This window comes from Dermacentor albipictus, unplaced genomic scaffold (assembly GCF_038994185.2).
Source record: "Dermacentor albipictus isolate Rhodes 1998 colony unplaced genomic scaffold, USDA_Dalb.pri_finalv2 scaffold_21, whole genome shotgun sequence".
NCBI classification, from domain to species: Eukaryota; Metazoa; Arthropoda; class Arachnida; order Ixodida; family Ixodidae; genus Dermacentor; species Dermacentor albipictus.
In genome coordinates, this window is record NW_027225575.1 from 802301 (window position 1) to 820778 (window position 18478).

Sequence of the window (18478 nt, forward strand, 5' to 3'; positions counted from 1 at the left end):
GGACCCGCAGTCTTTGCATGATGCAGACTAAGTTAAAGAAGAAAAGAAACCTGGAGAAAAGTAAGTCAGTCACCAATTTTTCAGACCTGCTCGATTATTCGGAATTCTCTGCCGCCCTGCCACCAACTCCACAGAACTATGGTAGAACGGCGACCAAAATTTTGGGTGGTGTACGGATGGAGTGACTGGTGGAAATATGGTGACCGCGAACCAAGTTTGAGTTTTGCCGGTGTCACCTGTGCCCTCACCTTCATTATCAAGGTGGTTCCTCTGCTTTCCAACTGCTGTACAGCTAATGCGATGCATTTAATTGACTCGGCACCAAACCGCAGCTTTAGTTGCAGACTACAGACTAGGCACACTAGTTAGGCTTAGATGGGGGGGGGGGGGGAGGCGGGCAGCATGCCATTATTACATAAACATTGGGGATGCGAACACATCATCAGGCTGAACTAACAGCAGCGCATGTGAAGCAGAGTTTGGTTTCTTGGGTAATCAGCCGGCGGCTACTTCGACACAACTACTTAGTTTGTATGTACAGTACACAATCTTGTAAGATTGGTGGATGCTCACATATGGACATCAAGCTTAAAAGCTCCGAAATAAGTTTGTGGTGCACCGCTTAAATTGACCGCAGTCCAGGTCATGCAGACGATCATTATTCAAAAGACTAGCGCAATATAGCAGGGACAAAGACAGAGAAGACGACTGGACGAGCGATGATGATGATACACCAACTAGCCCAGCTTTCTGCTTTGATCATGCAGACGATATCTACACTTCACGTCAATGCGCATCGCGATGGGCGCACACAAACTGAAGATGTGTTAGTTCAGTGCATAGCACACACTGTGATAAGCAGCCGAGCAAAGGATTCTCATCACCTAGGCAACCACCACATGCCCACAGCTGCCACTGACCCCTCCTTTTTTTACACATTAGCATTCTTTGGGTACCTCATGCACTTTCTGGGGGCTGTCTATCTGTCTGTCAGTCTGTGTATGTACGATCTATGTATGTATGTTTTTTGTGTACTTGTATCTAATTGTTTTCCTACCTACCTGGGTCACTGGGTAGACAGTGGTCGAGTGGGAAGCACATCGGGCTGCTGTGCTGAGGTAACTGGTTTCGAAACCAACCATCGTACCAACCTTGGTCACTGTGTATGTGCCACTCTTCGATGAACCTCTTTCACGCCAACATGGGTCACTGTAGACATAGGACTGGGTAGGCACCACTGTTCCAGGAAACACTTTCATTCTGACTTGGAGCACTTGGTATGTGCCACTCGGTCTGTGCTAGTCTCCATTGAGCCTCTTTGATGCCAACTTGGGTTACTGGGTATGTGCCATTGGGTGTGTGCCGCTCTTCAGTAAATCTCTTTGATGCTAGCATAGGTAACTAGGTATATGCCACTGGAAATGTGACGCTTTAAAATGACAAAAAAAAAACGTTTAAATTTCTCTCATGATGGGCAGAATCAAACGCACATGACACGAGTTCAAGAACAATTACCCGACGCTTTAGCAGGCTGTGCCAGAAATGCAATTGGTTTGTACTGCTTATCAATGAACGCCTTTCATGCCAACACCAATGGTACGTGTTGCTCTTCTGTGAACCTCTCGTCAGTTTGTGTTACTGAGTATGTGTGACTGAGTGTGTGGCAAACGAGGGAACAATTCTCAGTGTTTGCAGGCACTGGTGCTGCGTGTCCAGAAAGGAGCATAATAGAGGAACCTGATTGCTACATGACACATTTCTGAGATGCATATAGCATGCTTGTCAAAGCAGGTGCGCGCTTCAATGTGATGCCCGCAATAACGGCACACTGCTGGAGGCAGCTGAGAGGATGAGCTGGGGCACGATTGGAGATCACTGTTCGAAGCGCGCATTCAGTTTCGCCGTGTGCAATTGGCCTACCCCACATCGAATCTGCATGGCTGACGCGTTGGTTCTTTATTCTATGGTGGAATCACGATGTGGATTAAGTAGCCAGCAACCTGAATGGCAGGTCTGGTGGTTCCGATGTGGAGTAAAGTTACGGTGTGCAAATGGTGTACATGTATTTTTTGCTACAAAGATAAGTTATCTTATGCATGTTCCAAATCATGACCATCTTGCTTTTGAGTTTTTGCTGTTTTGAATATGTCTTCACGAAATTTACCCTGCATATTGATAGCACCCCCAACTTTGCTTCGGTATATTAGGGAAAGTGCACTCATTACGCGGGTATACAGGGTGTAATGGTTGGGGTCGGGTATGAAATAGATGGTAGCTGGCCCATGCCGTCCTCCAACTCATCTAAGCTGAGGACGTTGTTGAAAGGAAGGACTGCTTCTCATTGAGAACGAGGAATATGAAATTTATTTACGGTATGTACATGAGAAAGTTACAGTTCATTAGTCTAGCATGACGGAAAGAGAAATGCACTCTCAGCAGCCGCACCACGGCTGCTTATAAACACCCTGTTCTCCCTAGATCCCTAGGTGAGGAAAAACGGCCGTTCGACCAAATGGAGCGTCCAAAGTTATCGTAGCCGTCCTGCCTTTGAGGGGAAGGGTTTGCGCACTCACTTCCGCACAGGTTGCACTGACTACACCAAGGTGAGAGGGTTCTCGCAGACACGGTGCTGCCCCGAGCAGGCGCCTCTTTATCCCAAAGTCGATGCCACAGACAATGGCTGCCGCGTCTGTCCATTGACTGACGACTTCCAAGCTGTGTGAGACGGCACTGCTAAACATCTTCCCAGAGCTCCCCTGCTCCAAACAGACCATGAGGGTGTCAGCATACACACTAACAATACGTGCTCCGCCGCCGCAGCCACGGTGGCGCCGATGTCCTGTTGACTCAGCGCATTGTTGTTTCCAAAGCTAGTCACCGCGGTAGACATGGTGGCACCGTTCGGTTGGGGACTGTCGTTTCCACAAAGATCCACCGCCAGCCTCCGCAGGTCGAATGTAAGAGCTCTTCCATGTCCCGGAAAATCTCGCCTGGCCAGTGCTGATAACCGCTAGGCAGCAAGAGAATGACTGGTGGCAAAGGGCTTGGGGGGTCGGGGGGTGCCTTGGCTTGCAGTGACCAGCTGTGAAATGATGACACCGCCCCAAAACATCCAGCAAAGACAGGCAACTGCAAAGCAAACCCCACAACACGGCTCTGCGCCGAGATGACGTATCTTGGATGTCACTTTAGACCCGCTAGGCTTCGAAGAAAACATTGCAGAAAAAAAAATGTGGCATTTCGCTATGCCAATGTTTGAAGGAATTTCATGCTGACAAATTGAGCAATCATAGAGGGAGACCTGCTAAATGAGAGGGGATCTTCTTAGCTTAACAGGATTAACAATAACAACCCCAAAATTTAGGAAGGATCCTTAAACACAGAATTCAAATTAGCCTGCTCAAGCCATCCACATTGCTATGCAACTTTCCCTTCTTATATCTTACGGAGAAGTTGTACTATTGGAGAGGAGAGTTAGGCTCCATTGGAGCAAGCGGCCATTTTTGTGTGACATTTGATTGAGCCATGTCAGAGGACAGTGGTCGGCCTCGAAGATGAACTTCGCTCCGTACAAGTAACACGACAACTTCTGGGCTGCCCAAACCAAACAAGCACATTCCTTCTCTGAAGCGCTGTAGGCTTCGGCTGGCATAGAGGATAGGATGTTCCTCATTATCGTCGCCGACCTGACTGAGTACCACGGCCATACCTCTGTCACTTGCGTCGCACTGAACTATGAATTCCTTTTTGTATAGTCTGGCGCGCGAAGCACAGGGCGAGAAACCAATAGCGTGTACAAACTTTGGGAAGCGTTCTCTTTGTCCTTATCCCAGTTAACGCTATTCGGTGCTCCCTTTTGGAGGGCGTCCGTTAAAGGACTTGTTATTTGCGAGTAATTCGGAATGTACCGTTGATAGTAACCCACAAGTCTCAAAAATGAAGAAATGTCTGTTTTCGTGCGCAGCTGAGCAAAATCTCCATTCGTAGCTATTTTCAGCTCTGCCGGCTGCCTCGTGCCCTGGCCAACAATATGGCCCAGATAAGTAATCTGCGAACAGCCAAACCTACATGTTTCTGCTTTCATCGTTAAGCCGGCTTCCCTCAATCATGAGAACACCTGTTTGAGGTGAGATACGTGTTGTTCACAGCTGTCCGAAAAAAATTCCTACATTATCAAGGTATGGCAAGGCGAACTTCTGCAAGTCTTTTATGACAATATCCATTAATTTATAGAAGCTAAGCGGCGCGTTCTTCAGCCGGAAGCTGAATGCGAGAGGCCGAAAAGTATCTCCAGGTGGGATGAATGCGGCATAACGGCTGGCACTTTCTGAAAAGGGAACTTGCCACTACACGAGATCTATAGTTGAAATGTATTTAGCAGCGCTAACCCTTTCAATTCTTTCCTCAATGTTGGGTATCGGGTACAGCTGATCCCTAGTTGACTACTTCCTGTAGTCAACACATGGACGAGGGTCCTTGTTAGGGGTTTCTACCAGTATTAGCGGTGACGTGTAGTCACTCTCAGTGGGCTCAATAACTTCCAACTCTAGCATGCGTTGTATCTTTGCCTCCATAATCTCTCTCTGTCTTGGAGACACCCTGTAAAGCTTTGATCTTACGGGTTTGGTTGATGTTTTCATGCGTTATTAGTTCGGTTCTACCTGGCCGATCGCTGAATCTGTCGAGATATTCCCCTAACACCCCTTTTAGCTCATCTAGCTACTTGGGTCTTAGAGCGCGCGAGTTTACCGAATGTTTTACTACTTCTTCTAGGCCGGTTTCAGAGTTGAAGGTCGCCTTTATACTCCTTAAACTTGGTACTAGTGTCATCTTGCTCTTTAATGGTATAGTTAACGACTCCGCTCCGCTCTATATACGGCTTCATCAAATTGCAGTGATATATCCTCACCTTCTTCCTGCGACCGGGCATTTTCAGAGCATAGTTAGTATTTGAAAGATTGTGCAACACTTTAACGGGCCCGTCCCAGTGAACTTCAAGTTTGTTCTTTGTTGAAGGTTTGAGGATCATTACCTGGTCTCCGGCATTAAATGCACGAAGCCTCGCATTCTTGTCATAATAGAATTTGGCATTCTATTGAGCTGCTCCCATGTTCTTTTTGACTAGTTCTTGGGTTGCACTTAGCTGTTCCAGCAGATTTAGCACGTATTCTACCATTGTTGGACTCTCCCCTTTTTCGTCCCACATATTTCTTAACCTCAGTGGGAAACGTTGTGTCCTCCCATACACTAGTTCTGCTGGCAAGAACCGTGTAGCCTGATGAGGAACCATTCGCAAAACAAACAAATTGGGCGGAAGACGATTCTCCCAGTCATCGTTGTGCTCGTAACATAGCGCCCGCAAAACTTGCTTAAGCACTCAATGCCACCTCTCTACACTATTTGAGTGAGGGTGATAGACAGAACTGTGTACCAACTTTACCCCGCACTTTTGTAAGAATGTGGAAGTCAGTGCGCTGGGGAATACTGACCCTTGATCCGCCTGAATTTTGGCTGAAAACCCAACTCGTGCGAATACTGTCAAAAGCGCGTCTACTACTTCGGTGGAGCTGAGCTCTTTCAGAGGGATTGCTTCTGGAAACTTTGTAGCCGGACACAGCATGGTAAACAAGTACCTGTAACCGGACTTTATTTTTGGTAGAGGCCCTACCGTGTCTATCACAAGTAGTCTGAGAGGTTCTGTTATTAAGGGCACTACATTTAGTGAAGCTTTCCTTGTTTCTCCTGGTTTACCTGAGCGCTGGCAGGCGTCGCATGATCTTACAAAGTTTTCTACGTCTTCGAAACAGCCTGACCAGTAGTATTCCATAAGCAATCTTTCCTTTGATTTGTTTATGCCTAGGTGGCCGGACCACCCATTTCCATGACAGAGACACAAAAGGACCTCCCTATACTTGCTATGTACGACTGATTTAAAATCCTACCCTTTCGGTCTCTGTAGTGCGGATACAACAATCCTCCTCTCTCATGTATCATCACGTTGTGCCTAGCAATGCCTTCTTTAGCTGTGTGATGCAATTTAGCTAAGCTGTCATCATTCTTTTGCTTGGCTGCCAGTGCCTCTCTGTCCACACGTAAGAACTGATCAAATTACTTTGAGGCCGGTGATAGTAACGACCCTGTCTCGCTTGCGATTTCATCTGCTTGCTCTTCCCGCAGGCTTGAACTTGGACACTCTAGTGATACGCTCTCATTGAGCTGGTCGGCTGGCAGGCTTTCCTCAACCGTTTTTTCGTCCCTCGAGCCTAGCTTGGATTTGGTTATCAGTTGTCTCTTTTGCTGCTTCCACTGGAGCAGCTTGTGCATTTCTAGCCAAAAGTGACGCAATTTTACGAGCTTGGTCTCGTGTCAACGTTTGTACTACGCCCTCTCCCAGTTTAAGCCCTTTGTCACACAGCAACTGATCCGACCGATTCGAAAAAATGTACGGGTACTGCAGCGACAAAAATTTGGAAACTGCAGCCTCGGTCACTAGCTCCCTGAACGGTCCACTGATTTTGACTTTGGCCATGGGCAGACACACGCTGTGTTCTTCTACAACCAGTTTGATCCATGCTACTTCTCCGGTGAAGTCATCTACCATCACGTAAGACGGATGGACAATGTCCATCGTTACGGCACTGTCTCTTAGCACTCGGCATGGTTTGCCATTAACTTGCAGGTCGTGAAGATGTGGACATAAAAGTTCCATATTCTCGTCTTTTTGATCCACGTAGGAGGAAACTACGCTGGGCTTGCCACAGTTTACAGCGATATGTCCCGGTGTGTGGCACTTATAGCAGTAGATCGGTCTGAAAGCTTAGAATTTTCTTTTCTGCTCTTTTTGTACAGTTTCTCCGTTTGATTTCTCCTCGCTCTTTTCTGAGGGCTTTTCCTCCACGTCTACAGGCTCTGGTTGTCTAATCTGCGAACCCCTTTTAAACGGAAATAGTTTCCGCGGTCCATTTTGACCGTCCCAATTTCCGTCCTTGGCGTTCAACTTTCTATGCGTTGCGTACTCTTCGGCTAATTCAGCTGCCCTTTCCACAGTGTTTACATTCCCTCTGTCTTGCACCCACAGTTTCACACCTTGGGGGATGGTTTTGTAAAACTGCTCCAGACACATGCATTCAATGATCATGTCTCTGCTCTCGTACACTTCCATGCTTTTTGCCACTCAACTAGGTTGGCGTTTAAGGCATATGCAAACTCCGGATAGCCCTCGCTATCCTTCTTGCCTGTCCTTCTAAACCTCTGCCGAAAAGCTTCGGCTGAAAGGCGGTATTTTCTTCAGGAGACTAGCCTTAACTTTCACATAATCACATGCATCTTGTGCACTGAGTCTGGCGATAACTTCCGCAGCCTCACCCGGCAACATAGACTGCAACTACTGTGGCCATGTACTCGGACCGAAGTTCATCTTCTCGCAAGCCCTTCAAAATTTCCTAGGAACAAGCCTATGTCGTTCCGACCTCAAATGGCTTTAACAGCCTGTCCATGCGGTATGATTCTGCCTCACTTGATCGTTCCAGAGCCCCTTCACTTCCTTGAGACAACTCCAAACATTTGCTTTCAAGTTCAAGTTGCATTTTTCTTAACTCGCAATCTTTCTCGCGGTCCTCTCTCTCTGTCCAGTTCTTCTCTTTCCCGTTCTGCTCTCTCTCTGTCCCGTTTCTCTCTTTTCCAAAGAAGTTCCAACCTAATTTCAATGACCTCTTTACTGGCCTGTTCGGAAATTAGCTTCAGTGATTCCGATTTTAGCATTTCCTTGTGTACCTCTAGGTCCAGTTCCTTAACAACAATCAACAACTCGTCTCTCAGCAGTGTCCTTAACTCCATGATTGCTGCTTTACTGCCTTGGTCCTGCTCGCAAACATACCTAGGTAAACACAACCTAGCTAACAATCAACAATCCAGCTTCCCTACTGTTCTAAACAGAACAACCTACAAAACGAAGCCTTGAGAGTCAAAGCAAGAACCAAGCACTCACCTCTGACACAGCACCACGTTGCAAAGTCCGTCTCACCACTGTCAGCCAGGTGTAATGTTTGGGGTCGGGCATGAAATAGATGGTAGCTGGCCCATGTTGTCGTCCAACTCATCCACGCCGAAAACGTTGAAGGAAGAGACTTGTTCTCATCGAGAATGAGGAATATGGGATTTATTTACAGTATCTACATGAGAACGTCGTTACAATTCATCAGTCTAGCATGACTGAACGAGAATGCACCCCAAAGAGCCGACAATGGCTGCTTATAAACACTCTGTCCTCCCTATATCCATCCCTAGGTGAGGGAAAACGGCCGTCAAACTTTCGACCGATGGGAGCGTCCAAAGCCATCGTCGCTGACTCGCCTTTGAGGGAGAGGGTTTACACACTCACTTGTGCGGTGCGCTCCGCTGTCTCTGACGGCCTCTGACGCAAGCAAAATTTTGACCAATCAGGTGAGGCCAAGTGAACGGTTCCCCTTTCGAACCGTTATAAGATTCTGCCCCAGAAGAGGCCCTGACATCACTTTTTTGAAGCTGGAAATGTAGCCATGTTCATGTGCCATCTGCCTTTGCGCCTACAGTCAGCTCGCCTGAACAAATAAGCGCGAGCTTTGAACTTGCATTGCTTCAAGCCCCTGGAAGTGTGTGCTCTTGATGGGCGTATGAAAAAAAGCCAGCGAAGCTTCCGTAACAGTTTTAGTGAAGCAGCCGCCGTGCCCCTGTGCTTTTCCGTGGCACCTTGAGGAAGACGACGATGACCCGCGCCATAAATACTTGATTGTCTGTGTTGCTGGCTGATACCCTCACTCATAGACCCAAAACACAACTTTCAGGCTTACACACCACGTTCCAAAGTCTCGCGAACAGAATGTGCTGCGAGAAAGACACCGGCCGAAAAATCTTATCTCACTTTTCAGAGGCCGACAGCAGCAGCAAGAGCTTCAGGAGCGCCTTTGTGACGGCAACATGGATGTTTGGGGTACCAGTCCCCAGCTTTACTAGTAGTAACATTGGGGACTGGTAAGGTTTGGCAGTCTAGTAATGTTGCCAGTCCCAGTGCTCCTTTGTGAAAAACGGCATGTGACTTCCGCCACACTTTCTGCAACACGTCCTTGCTGGCCGGGGCCTCTACTACATTTCCCTTCTGTAACAAGTATGTGACGCCCCCTCGGGCATAATCTTCGCTGGCCCGCCAGGCTGCTGCTGCTGTCCACCGTTCGTCCTCCCCCTTCGGCATACCCAAGCCAGGTGCCCAGTTTTCCCACACGTGAAGCATTGTGCTTGAGAGAACTGGCACTGTAAGGGGGAGTGGGCGCCACCACAGCGACCGCAGGTACTGCCCTTTGTTGCCAACTTGTTGACCGCTGCTTCGGGTGTAACAAGCATGTGACGCCCCTTCGGGCATAATCTTCGTTGGCCCGCCAGGCTTGGTGGTCTGTCAGGCTCGGTAGGCAACATTGGTCACCGCACCAATAAACACCGGTGAGTACAGCTGCTCGGCGTTCAGTCATCGTTCATCACCACCACGCTGCGGAGCACCTAACGGGTTGTGCCTCGAGCCCTCCCTCATTCACGAACCCGGGCAGATTGTGACACCTTCCTCCATGAATCTGCATGGAGGTTCTCCATGGAATACTTAAGTAGGGTACCACGAAAGCACTTGTATAAGGACCCGATAGGCACAATTTTGCCGGTGCCATTGTATCGCTCAATGTTCTCCATTGGACCTGAAAAGGACATTCTAAAAAGAGTAAAACGAATGCCAGTATGCCCATCGGTAAAGTCCTTCTTTTTCCAGCTCCACACTAGTACTTTACCTGTGAAACCATAGCTAGAGGAAAAAGGACTTTCTGCGCCTTGGAGCATCAACTGTTTACTATGCCGGAAACCCGAAACAGTCGAACACATATTTCTTGACTGCTGGGATGCTGTGTTCCATTGGGACATTTTACAGAGAACGCTAAAGAAGGATTTGCCGATTACGCCATATGGGATTCGTTTCTTGCCTACTCTAAATGAAGACAAAGTACCGTATGACATGTTCATGCTGGTATCCTTACATAGCTAATGGAAAACTAGAATGGCCGTGAGACATGCCGAAATAAATGCCTGGCCTGTTAGAGAATACTTCATTGAAAGCATTTGTTATAATAAAGAAATGTATAATTTGCAAAAAGAAAAACCATGGCTCAGTGTGATGACTGAGCTTGCGAATTTCAAGCGTTTTTAGCCCCGTGACCGCCAACCGATGGCAGAGAATTTTATCGTGACTGTTGTGTATTGTTAAAATGTCTTGCTTTCTATGTTGCCATGTCGGTAATAAAAAAAAAGGAGAGGACGAAAATAACAGGAGGGAGCCTGCCACAATGCGATTGAAGCCTATGTGCTAGCCCAATATGTGGTAAAAACAGAGCGCGCGGTAGCTTTTAGTACTCCCGGTGGATTGCTTTTTTTCTTCTATTTTTTATATACATTCGAAACCATCTCAAACTCTTAAAAAAAAAGCAGCAAAGGCTTCCGCCGCGCCACTTTCGCTTAATGCCGCGCTCAAGTTTCTGGATTGTGGCATCGAATCGCGGTGTTGCGCTATGCATGTCTGTTCGGCGAGCCGCATCAGAGAGAAAGGCTCTCAAGCGTGTCAGAAGTTGAAGGCAAATGTTTGCAGGCCTCTCCGAGAGGTGCGCGGCATTGCTACACTGCTGACTGCTTTTGCGTAAGTGTGCGCTGCGGTTCGTGTTGCAGTAAATTGCATAGTAATGTCTGTTGTCATTTCAGAAACTAGGCATGCATATACTTCACTTATAAAGGGAGGCTAAAAACTGTTTTGTAAACTGGTCAGATCTCGTGTGAGGGATAAAGTGAAGTTTAGTTTACGAGTTGGAGTGCACCTTTCTCTTTCGTTCGCCGATACATATAATGTTTTACCCGCCATGGTTGCTTAGTGGTGTTAGATATGGACCCTTTTCCTGGCATCCTTCGAGTTCACCAGATCACATCGAATCGCTGTCGCACCCAATTAAGGTGTGCAGAAGTGCATCTAACACGTTCCCGGACCTGTCAGACAAGTGGGCAACCCCAACCCGAGGCGTTGCACATGCAGACAAGTTGGCGACCTCCAATAGCTCCATGTGCGCTGCACATGGAGCTATTGTCCCACTGCTTGACTCTTCCCGAAAGTGCGACGGGAGCCTGGCACGGTTCCAGGTAGTTGACCCTGGTCCCGAGCAAAGCTGCTTTGCAGCTATGAAAAGCTTGTTTGAAAATAACCCGTCTCCTCCAGCTGAGCGCTTTCAGACGGGGATGCAACACCAAGGCAGTGTCGGCTGTAAGTCACCGTGAAGCCCTTGGAGCCACACCATCTGCTGTTAGGGATGGCCGTACGGGGTGGCAACGTGCCAGCTTTCAGCCCGCTGCACGTGTTCCAAGCCCCCCAGACGAGGCGCCTTCCGAGAGCTGCGCATGACCGGCAGCCACGTGGCGCGCGGTCAGCTCTGGAATGTGGTACGCCGCGGCGCCACCCGGGACGGAGCACAGTTCTACAAAGCCCTCTGATGTCGACTCCGGAGCCTTTGTGTGTGGGCTCGAACTTGTGTGCATTAGTGTGTGTAGGCCATACTGCGGGGCGGCGGCAAGTTTACAATGATTGGATGAACATTCCCGACCACTCGTGCTCCGTCCACGCCGAACAATGACGTCAAGCAAAGAGCTTATAAGCAGCGTTTGCCGGCTGCTAGAGCGTGCTCGTGTCGTGCTCGTCGTTGGGAGCTGAGTGCTCGTTGTTATGCTGAAAATGTAGTAATGAGCTGTGTGCTCGAATGCTGTTTGCTGAATGTTAATCTTGCTGGCTCCATATGGGAGTCGCGCTAGACTGCCGATGTATGTCTTGCCTTAAAATATGTTAATATGTAAATAAATCCTGTTCACCGAGTTCATCTCTACGACCTTCGACTTTTTCAAATGGTGGCAGCGGCGAGGTAGTCCGACAACTCCTACATCAGCTTGACAGCCGTAGGATCGTCCGATGAATCAAATACTGCCGATTGTGACAGCAGTTGCAGACCAGGAAGGCAATACCGGTGGCACGCCATCCCTCAGACAGTGGAGCCCATGAAGCAACCCCCTGAGCCGAATGGGAGTGCACTTGCACGGGCGCCTACCATTAAAGGAAAATGACGAACACCTGAGCGGGCTTGACGATTGGCCGTAAATGACGTGACCCCGAGACACCGAAGGGGTTAAAAGTCAGAAACGGAGCAGAGAGAAGCATTCCTTCATTCATCTCTTTCGGGCTTCTTGCCACAGGCCGCAGCGTCTGATTGGCTGCCAGCCATCAACGACATTATTACTTTAATTTCTTTGTATTTTTGCTGTAAATAATGTAAATAAACCTCCAGTTTTCATCTTAAAATCCTCCTCAACGTCAGCCAACTCCCGCACTCAATGGCAAGATCCAATAACTGGTGGACAGCGGTGGGATTGTCCTCCAGATCCAATAGTGGCTATGGTGTTGGGCTGCTATTGAGCACAAGATTGAGAGATTGAATCCCAACCTCAGCGGCTGCATTTAGATGGGGGCGAAATGCGAAATCAGCCGTGTACTTAGATTTAGGTGCACGTTAAAGAACACAGGTTGGCCCAAATTATTCCGACATGCCTCATAATGAGATTGGGATTTTGACTTGTAAAACCCCATAATTTTTCGTAATAAGATCGTATGCGTCCGGTGGCCTACCACGTGCTTGTGTTTGCACTACGCAGTGTTCGAAGCAGGCTCACTGCTTGGGAACATAGCGGAGGCCGCATGACCCGGCCGTACGTATATGGGTCTCAAACTCGTAAAGCTGGATCAAGCACCGTTTGTAGTAGTTGCTGCTTTTCTTGAGAGCATATAAATTGACAGCGCACCGCGTTTCATGAGAGAACAGTATAGCACGTACGTAGCAAATGCAACCCACCGTTTCTTGCAGGAGTCAGCGTCGTCTGAGGCAATAAGCTCCACCACGTTTCGCCTGCAAGGATGACTCCGCTCCCGCAATGCAATCAATCCCGTGCATGCGAACCCTCATGCGTATAATGCCACTGGTCCAGCGACAATGCTAATCAATAGAGCTGGCATAACAGGGCAAAGTACACACGGGCAAGGTCTCGGTCAAAAATGTGACGAATACATATCGCTTATTATCGCTCACAGCGCTCTGTTCGGCCAAAGTATACCTGCAGCCTAAATGCGCTGCCGTTGCAGTGTAAACCTCTCACAAATCGCCCAAAGTGCGGAACACATGCCTTGCAGGAAACGACCAAAGTGAAACAAGCTTCCAGAGAAAAACGGGACCAGAGATACAGGCGGAGCAGCCACGGAGCCCTCCATTTGAGCAGCGAGCAGCTGCCAGCTGAGGCCTCACCAGATAAAAGCCCGGTAACCATAGAGGAAGGATGCCGGTAACCAAACGTCTCGGCAAAACTAGAATTTCCTCCGTGATCTCGACTAGAGCGTACTAATCTCGACGGAAGAGGTGACGTGTTGGGCCACCACTGTGGCTTCACGGAGCGTTCACTTGCAAAGGCTGGCTGCATGACGTAATGCTCCTTCCTATCTTTTTCCTTCCTCCATGCATATCGGCGTGCAGCGTGGCGTTATCGTAATGGCACCAAACAGGCGATGCCACGAATGAAAAGTTTCGCTAGCTGCAGAGGTATTGTCAAACATTCAAGCCGGGCGAGATTTTAGCATCGATGAGAAAAACGTCCGCCGTTGGAGAGGGCAATGGGAGACACTTTTTGTGCGTAGTGCGACAAGGAGGTCGCAGCGATAAGGAAGATAACAGAGAGAAGCTGTTCACCGAGATCGCACCACATTTTGGCGCGTATAAGCCGTGCCGCATTCTCTGCGCATGCATGGGCGCGCAGACACGAGCTTGTGTGCACCTAAAGCATAAGAGGCTAGCAGCAGTGATGACATAAAGTGAGCTTGGCATGTTCATAATAAATAAATGTTGTTTTTATTTTGTGAACGCTGTCCTCACTTTTTTGTTCAGCTTACATTCGAGTTTTTTTTTTTTTTTTTCGGGGGTCGGCTTGGAATCGGGGCTGGTTTAGATTCTAGTAAATACGGTAAGTAAATTCAAAGCCCTCGACGCCCTGCTGTTTAATTTGCTGTTTATTCCTCACCTGCATGACTACACAAATGTGAAACTCTTCAGTAGTTGACTTGCGCAGTGTTAGCATATGTTATAGTTTTCCAGTGTGCCTACATTATCTAAAATTCACTCTACAATTTTAGCATTATATTTAGGAAATATGAAGCAAAATTTAGCAGTGTAGTTGCTCAGTGGCTATGGTGGGCTGCTGAGCACGAGGTCGCGGGATCGAATCCTGATCGCGGCGGCTGCATTTCGATGGTGGCTAAATGCGAAAACACCCATGTACTTAGATTTAGGTGCACATTAAAGAACCCCAGGTGGTTAAAATTTCCGGAGTCCTCCACTACAGCGTGCCTCATAATCAGACAGTGGTTTTGGCACGTAGAACCCCATAATTTAATTTTAAAATTTACCAGAAATTTAGTGACATTTTGTTTCAGTTTAGCGACATGGGCCAATGAAGTATGGCAACACTGTTGTTTATGCTGCTGTATTGAAGGGGCTGCAGGTGAGGGGGCATTCCACAAGTTTGCCCTGGCCCTTCAGATTTCAGAGGCTTTAACAGGTGGCAAATGACATGGAACCCAATAATGAAAAGGGACCTATTCTTTGCGCTGGCTGCGGTGGACCTGTGCAGCACCAACAATGGCTACGCATGAAGTGATGACACCTTGGGCACGGTTCACACTTTTGTGTCTCGCACACATTGGCCTTAATGAGCTGATAATACACGAAACCCATCTGCCTGTAAAGTTAGGAAAACCCTTCTGTATTTTCGGAGAAAACAGGAAAAGAAAGATTTCTATGCAATGAAGGATTGCCACAAAACACAAGCCCACTTTTAAATTGAAAATCTTATATGATATTCAGTACACATAACTTCACAACTTCTTCAGCTTAAGATTGGGAAAAATGCCTTTGATTCTATTCAACAGACATTGTTTTGTTAAAAAAGGCATTTTCCAGGTACCTGAGTTACTGATAGCTTGCAACATTCTTGTTATACAATGCTGGTCGAGTCCTGAGCATGTACAACACTGTTTTCTTTCAAAAAATTTACAAGCAGAAAACTTCCGGATAAATTTTCTGATATTAGATTCAAAATCTACTATTTGGCATTTGCACACCCGTAATGAATACAAATACAATCACCAGTAATAATAGCAGAATTTTTTTAGTTTTTGTGAATAGAACCTACACACAGTAGAATCTTGTTGATGCCATTCTGCATATGTCTTTCTGGATTTACTGGAGGATGGAGCATTTTATTTTCCCAGCCAACATCTCGCAGGAGTAATGTATTTTCGTGCGGTTATTGCGATCGCGTTTTCCTTTGAAATCGGATAATACGACAACAGTAGTGGGCTTTTACTGGTATTTATAAAGCCCTTAGCTTTATATTCCAGTGTACTAGCTTAAGTAGCATTCCAATGACCCACAAACAACGTGTTAAGCTCCTAGTCCCACTGAAGGTGCACGCCACTGGCGGTGAAGTGCTGCTGCAACAGTGTTTTTTATTACTTCCAGAACAACATTTGTACAGACATTTAAAAGAATGGGAGTACTGTGCAAACTGACGGGCTATTTCAACATTGCTGAATAAAAGTGTGTTGGCTGCGGCTCGTGTGGTATTAAGTGAGGCTGCTCCGCATAATGTGTTATGCAGAGCAGTATCACTCCACACGAACCTTTATTGAGTTTGTCACTGAGTACACCTGTTTTTATACGCTTTTGTAGCTTGCTTTAAGTAATACGAGTTTCTGATAAGTTTTATTTTCAGTTCCCATGAAGATCATATCAACAAGCTTCCATTGTATAATTGACCCATGTACTATTCTCTTTCCATGCAAGCAAGGCAAATATTTTTACTAGCTGCAGATATGTGTATTGTGTGCGTCACCCAGGGCTGCTGGTCATTGTGCACATCACTGTGTGCCACTAGTGATGCCTTCACCACACTGAGGAAGTTGCATGTTTGATTCACTCCTCGATTCCCACTTGTCGCAGAATGGGTAGTGGATTGAGGAGTGCATTTATGAATGAATGAATTAACGATGCCTGTCCTTTTCTTCTGAATGCAGCTAGCTGTGGTTGCCTGTCAGCAGCGCACTTCTGCTACCTAATGGCCCAGGTGGAGTTTGGCACATATGCCTGCAAGTCAAGCAAAATGGTGCTGCTTGGATCCAGCCACCACACGTGCGTACATTCTTTTTCTTTCCGGCAGTTACACAACTTTCCCCGGCTCAGTGCAAGTTCTGTATGATTTGTTAACCAAAGGGTCCTATTTAATTGTTTTAGGGTGCCTTTATTTTTTGTCTTTCCAGGAAAAAAAGAAATGGCTGCAATTGCTGTTCATTTTATTAAGTACGAATCTGAGGCTGTGGCTAGCACACATTCAGATTCATGATGGCATTAAGGGAGCTTGATACGCTTCCAAGAAAGCTTGTTAGACTGTACCAACTGCATCATTAAAGTGCAGAAATTTTGTTCGCTTTGTGCGGTGGACGCGATGTCGATGTTCAACACGATGATCAAAAGTTAATAATGTAATGTGCAATTTGCATTGCCGTGATGCTGCGAGTATTGCCAAAAAAATGGTGCCATTACATTTTACAGCCATTCTAATTGTCGCCTAATTACCCATCACATAGCCACAAGCAAGGTGTTGTTACCGTTGGAATGATGCCTCAGCACATAGAGCACATCGCACCCTAGCGTTCGTCTCACACCAGTTGTAATCATAGAAGTGATGCCAGGGCCTCTGAGATCACACTGCGTAGTGCCCGATTGTGGAGGCCATGGTGTGGCAACTTTTGCTAGTACCGATGCCCTCCTGCTATTGGGCACCCCGGTTTTATACCACGGGAGAGTGAAATGGGGCATTCAGAGTTGGGAAAATTTGAGTTGTGAATAACTGCCATTTTGCCTGTATTTTGCATTTTCTGCAACCAATAACTTGGATTTGTGTGCATTATCATAATTCCTTTTGCTCTTAGTTCTTTGACATGCTAACAAAAAGTCCAAGGCTAAAATATTGGCCTTGAAAAAGTGTTGCAGGGCCCCTTTAAGTCTGACCCATGCAGATTGCTTCCTGCAAGGAAAAGCTATGGACTGTGCAGCTCACATTTATCTCTGCATAATATGTCAAATCAATTATGCAGGCTGATATTCAATGTCCTTGCACTTCAATTGTTGATTACGAATAATTCAGCCTTGCTCTGCTATCAGCTATCCTTCTTGTTAGCTTAATGGCTTGCTCTAATGTTTGCTCCCCAAACTAGGACAAAGTTTTCTTCAACTGTGAGGCCTCAACTGAAACTCTGACAAAACTTTGCTGCCAGCTGCTATTGTGGCGATTAGTAGACTGTCACAGCAAGGTGACCTCCAATATGTTCACACTAGTAAACCGCTTTGGTGATTGGGCGTGAGATAACAGGCTAGACTGGTGGATGAAAGCTGAGAACTACCGTGAACATTTCCGCAAAGTTGATTTTTACACTGACTAGGTGGGATGACGAAAGCTTGTGTGTAGGCAGAAAGCTCCAAACTAAATTTGCACATCACAGCCTAATCTGACAACGTTGCAGAGTCAAAGGTTGTGCGCATATATTTGCACTTTGCGAGACGGTGCGCTACGCACTTCGAACTGTGCAACGAGCAAAAGCGAACCTCCCGCCCCCACTGTGTTGATCATTGCAATATCAAGTAGATAGTGTATCAGTGAAGCACAGCACAGGGGAAAATTATTGTGTTTACTCGATTCTAACGCGCCCTCAATTGTAAGGCCCACCCGTTTGTCGTGAATTAAAAATGAAAAGTCCTTTACAGTATCATGCGCCTCATTCTTTCTCTCATTTGGAAAAAACAAAATATTTACTCTCAATGCACGAAAGTTGCCATAAATAAAAAAAGTCGCAGTTTTGCCCGAAAGGTGAAGCATCGATTATGAAAGCAAATTAGTATGCAGCTGTACGAAAGGTAAGGATGGTAGTTTTATTGGCCATATAAACTTTTAAACATTTGCTTACCAGCTAAATTAAACATGGTGTCACGCGCGCACAAACAGGGACCCGCCTCACTCAATGACTTCGGAAACTCTTTAAACGCTGGAGTGAGAAAGTGCAGTAGCAGGAGCGAGGGAATTGACTTTTGTGCGGCCTCTCGCTTTGATGCAAACAGGGCAGTGCGCCTAAATGTGTAGACTCATGTCTCCGTCGCAGATTGCTTTCAAGATAGGGGCCGCCCAGCCGCCACTTACGTTGCAGCTGCCGGTGTAGAACGCCTATCCTGTTTGTGCCAGTCACGCACGCAAGTTTCGGGAACTCCGAACGCCCGTGATGCGGCCCGAT

General features: G+C 47.1%; 1 protein-coding gene across 11 annotated transcripts in view; it reads left to right on the top strand.

Moving 5' to 3' along the window:
- LOC139052300 (protein transport protein Sec16B-like) overlaps nucleotides 1–18478 on the top strand; it is a 492173-nt gene that overhangs the window by 273834 nt on the left and 199861 nt on the right. For all 11 annotated transcript variants that reach the window (XR_011509833.1, XM_070529379.1, XM_070529385.1 and 8 more), the window contains one exon: nucleotides 16211–16325. Coding sequence is in view for 10 of the 11 variants with exons in the window: in XM_070529379.1 (XP_070385480.1) it covers nucleotides 16211–16325 (115 nt within the window). In the remaining variant the exon portion in view is untranslated. The remainder of the gene's footprint in view (nucleotides 1–16210; nucleotides 16326–18478) is intronic.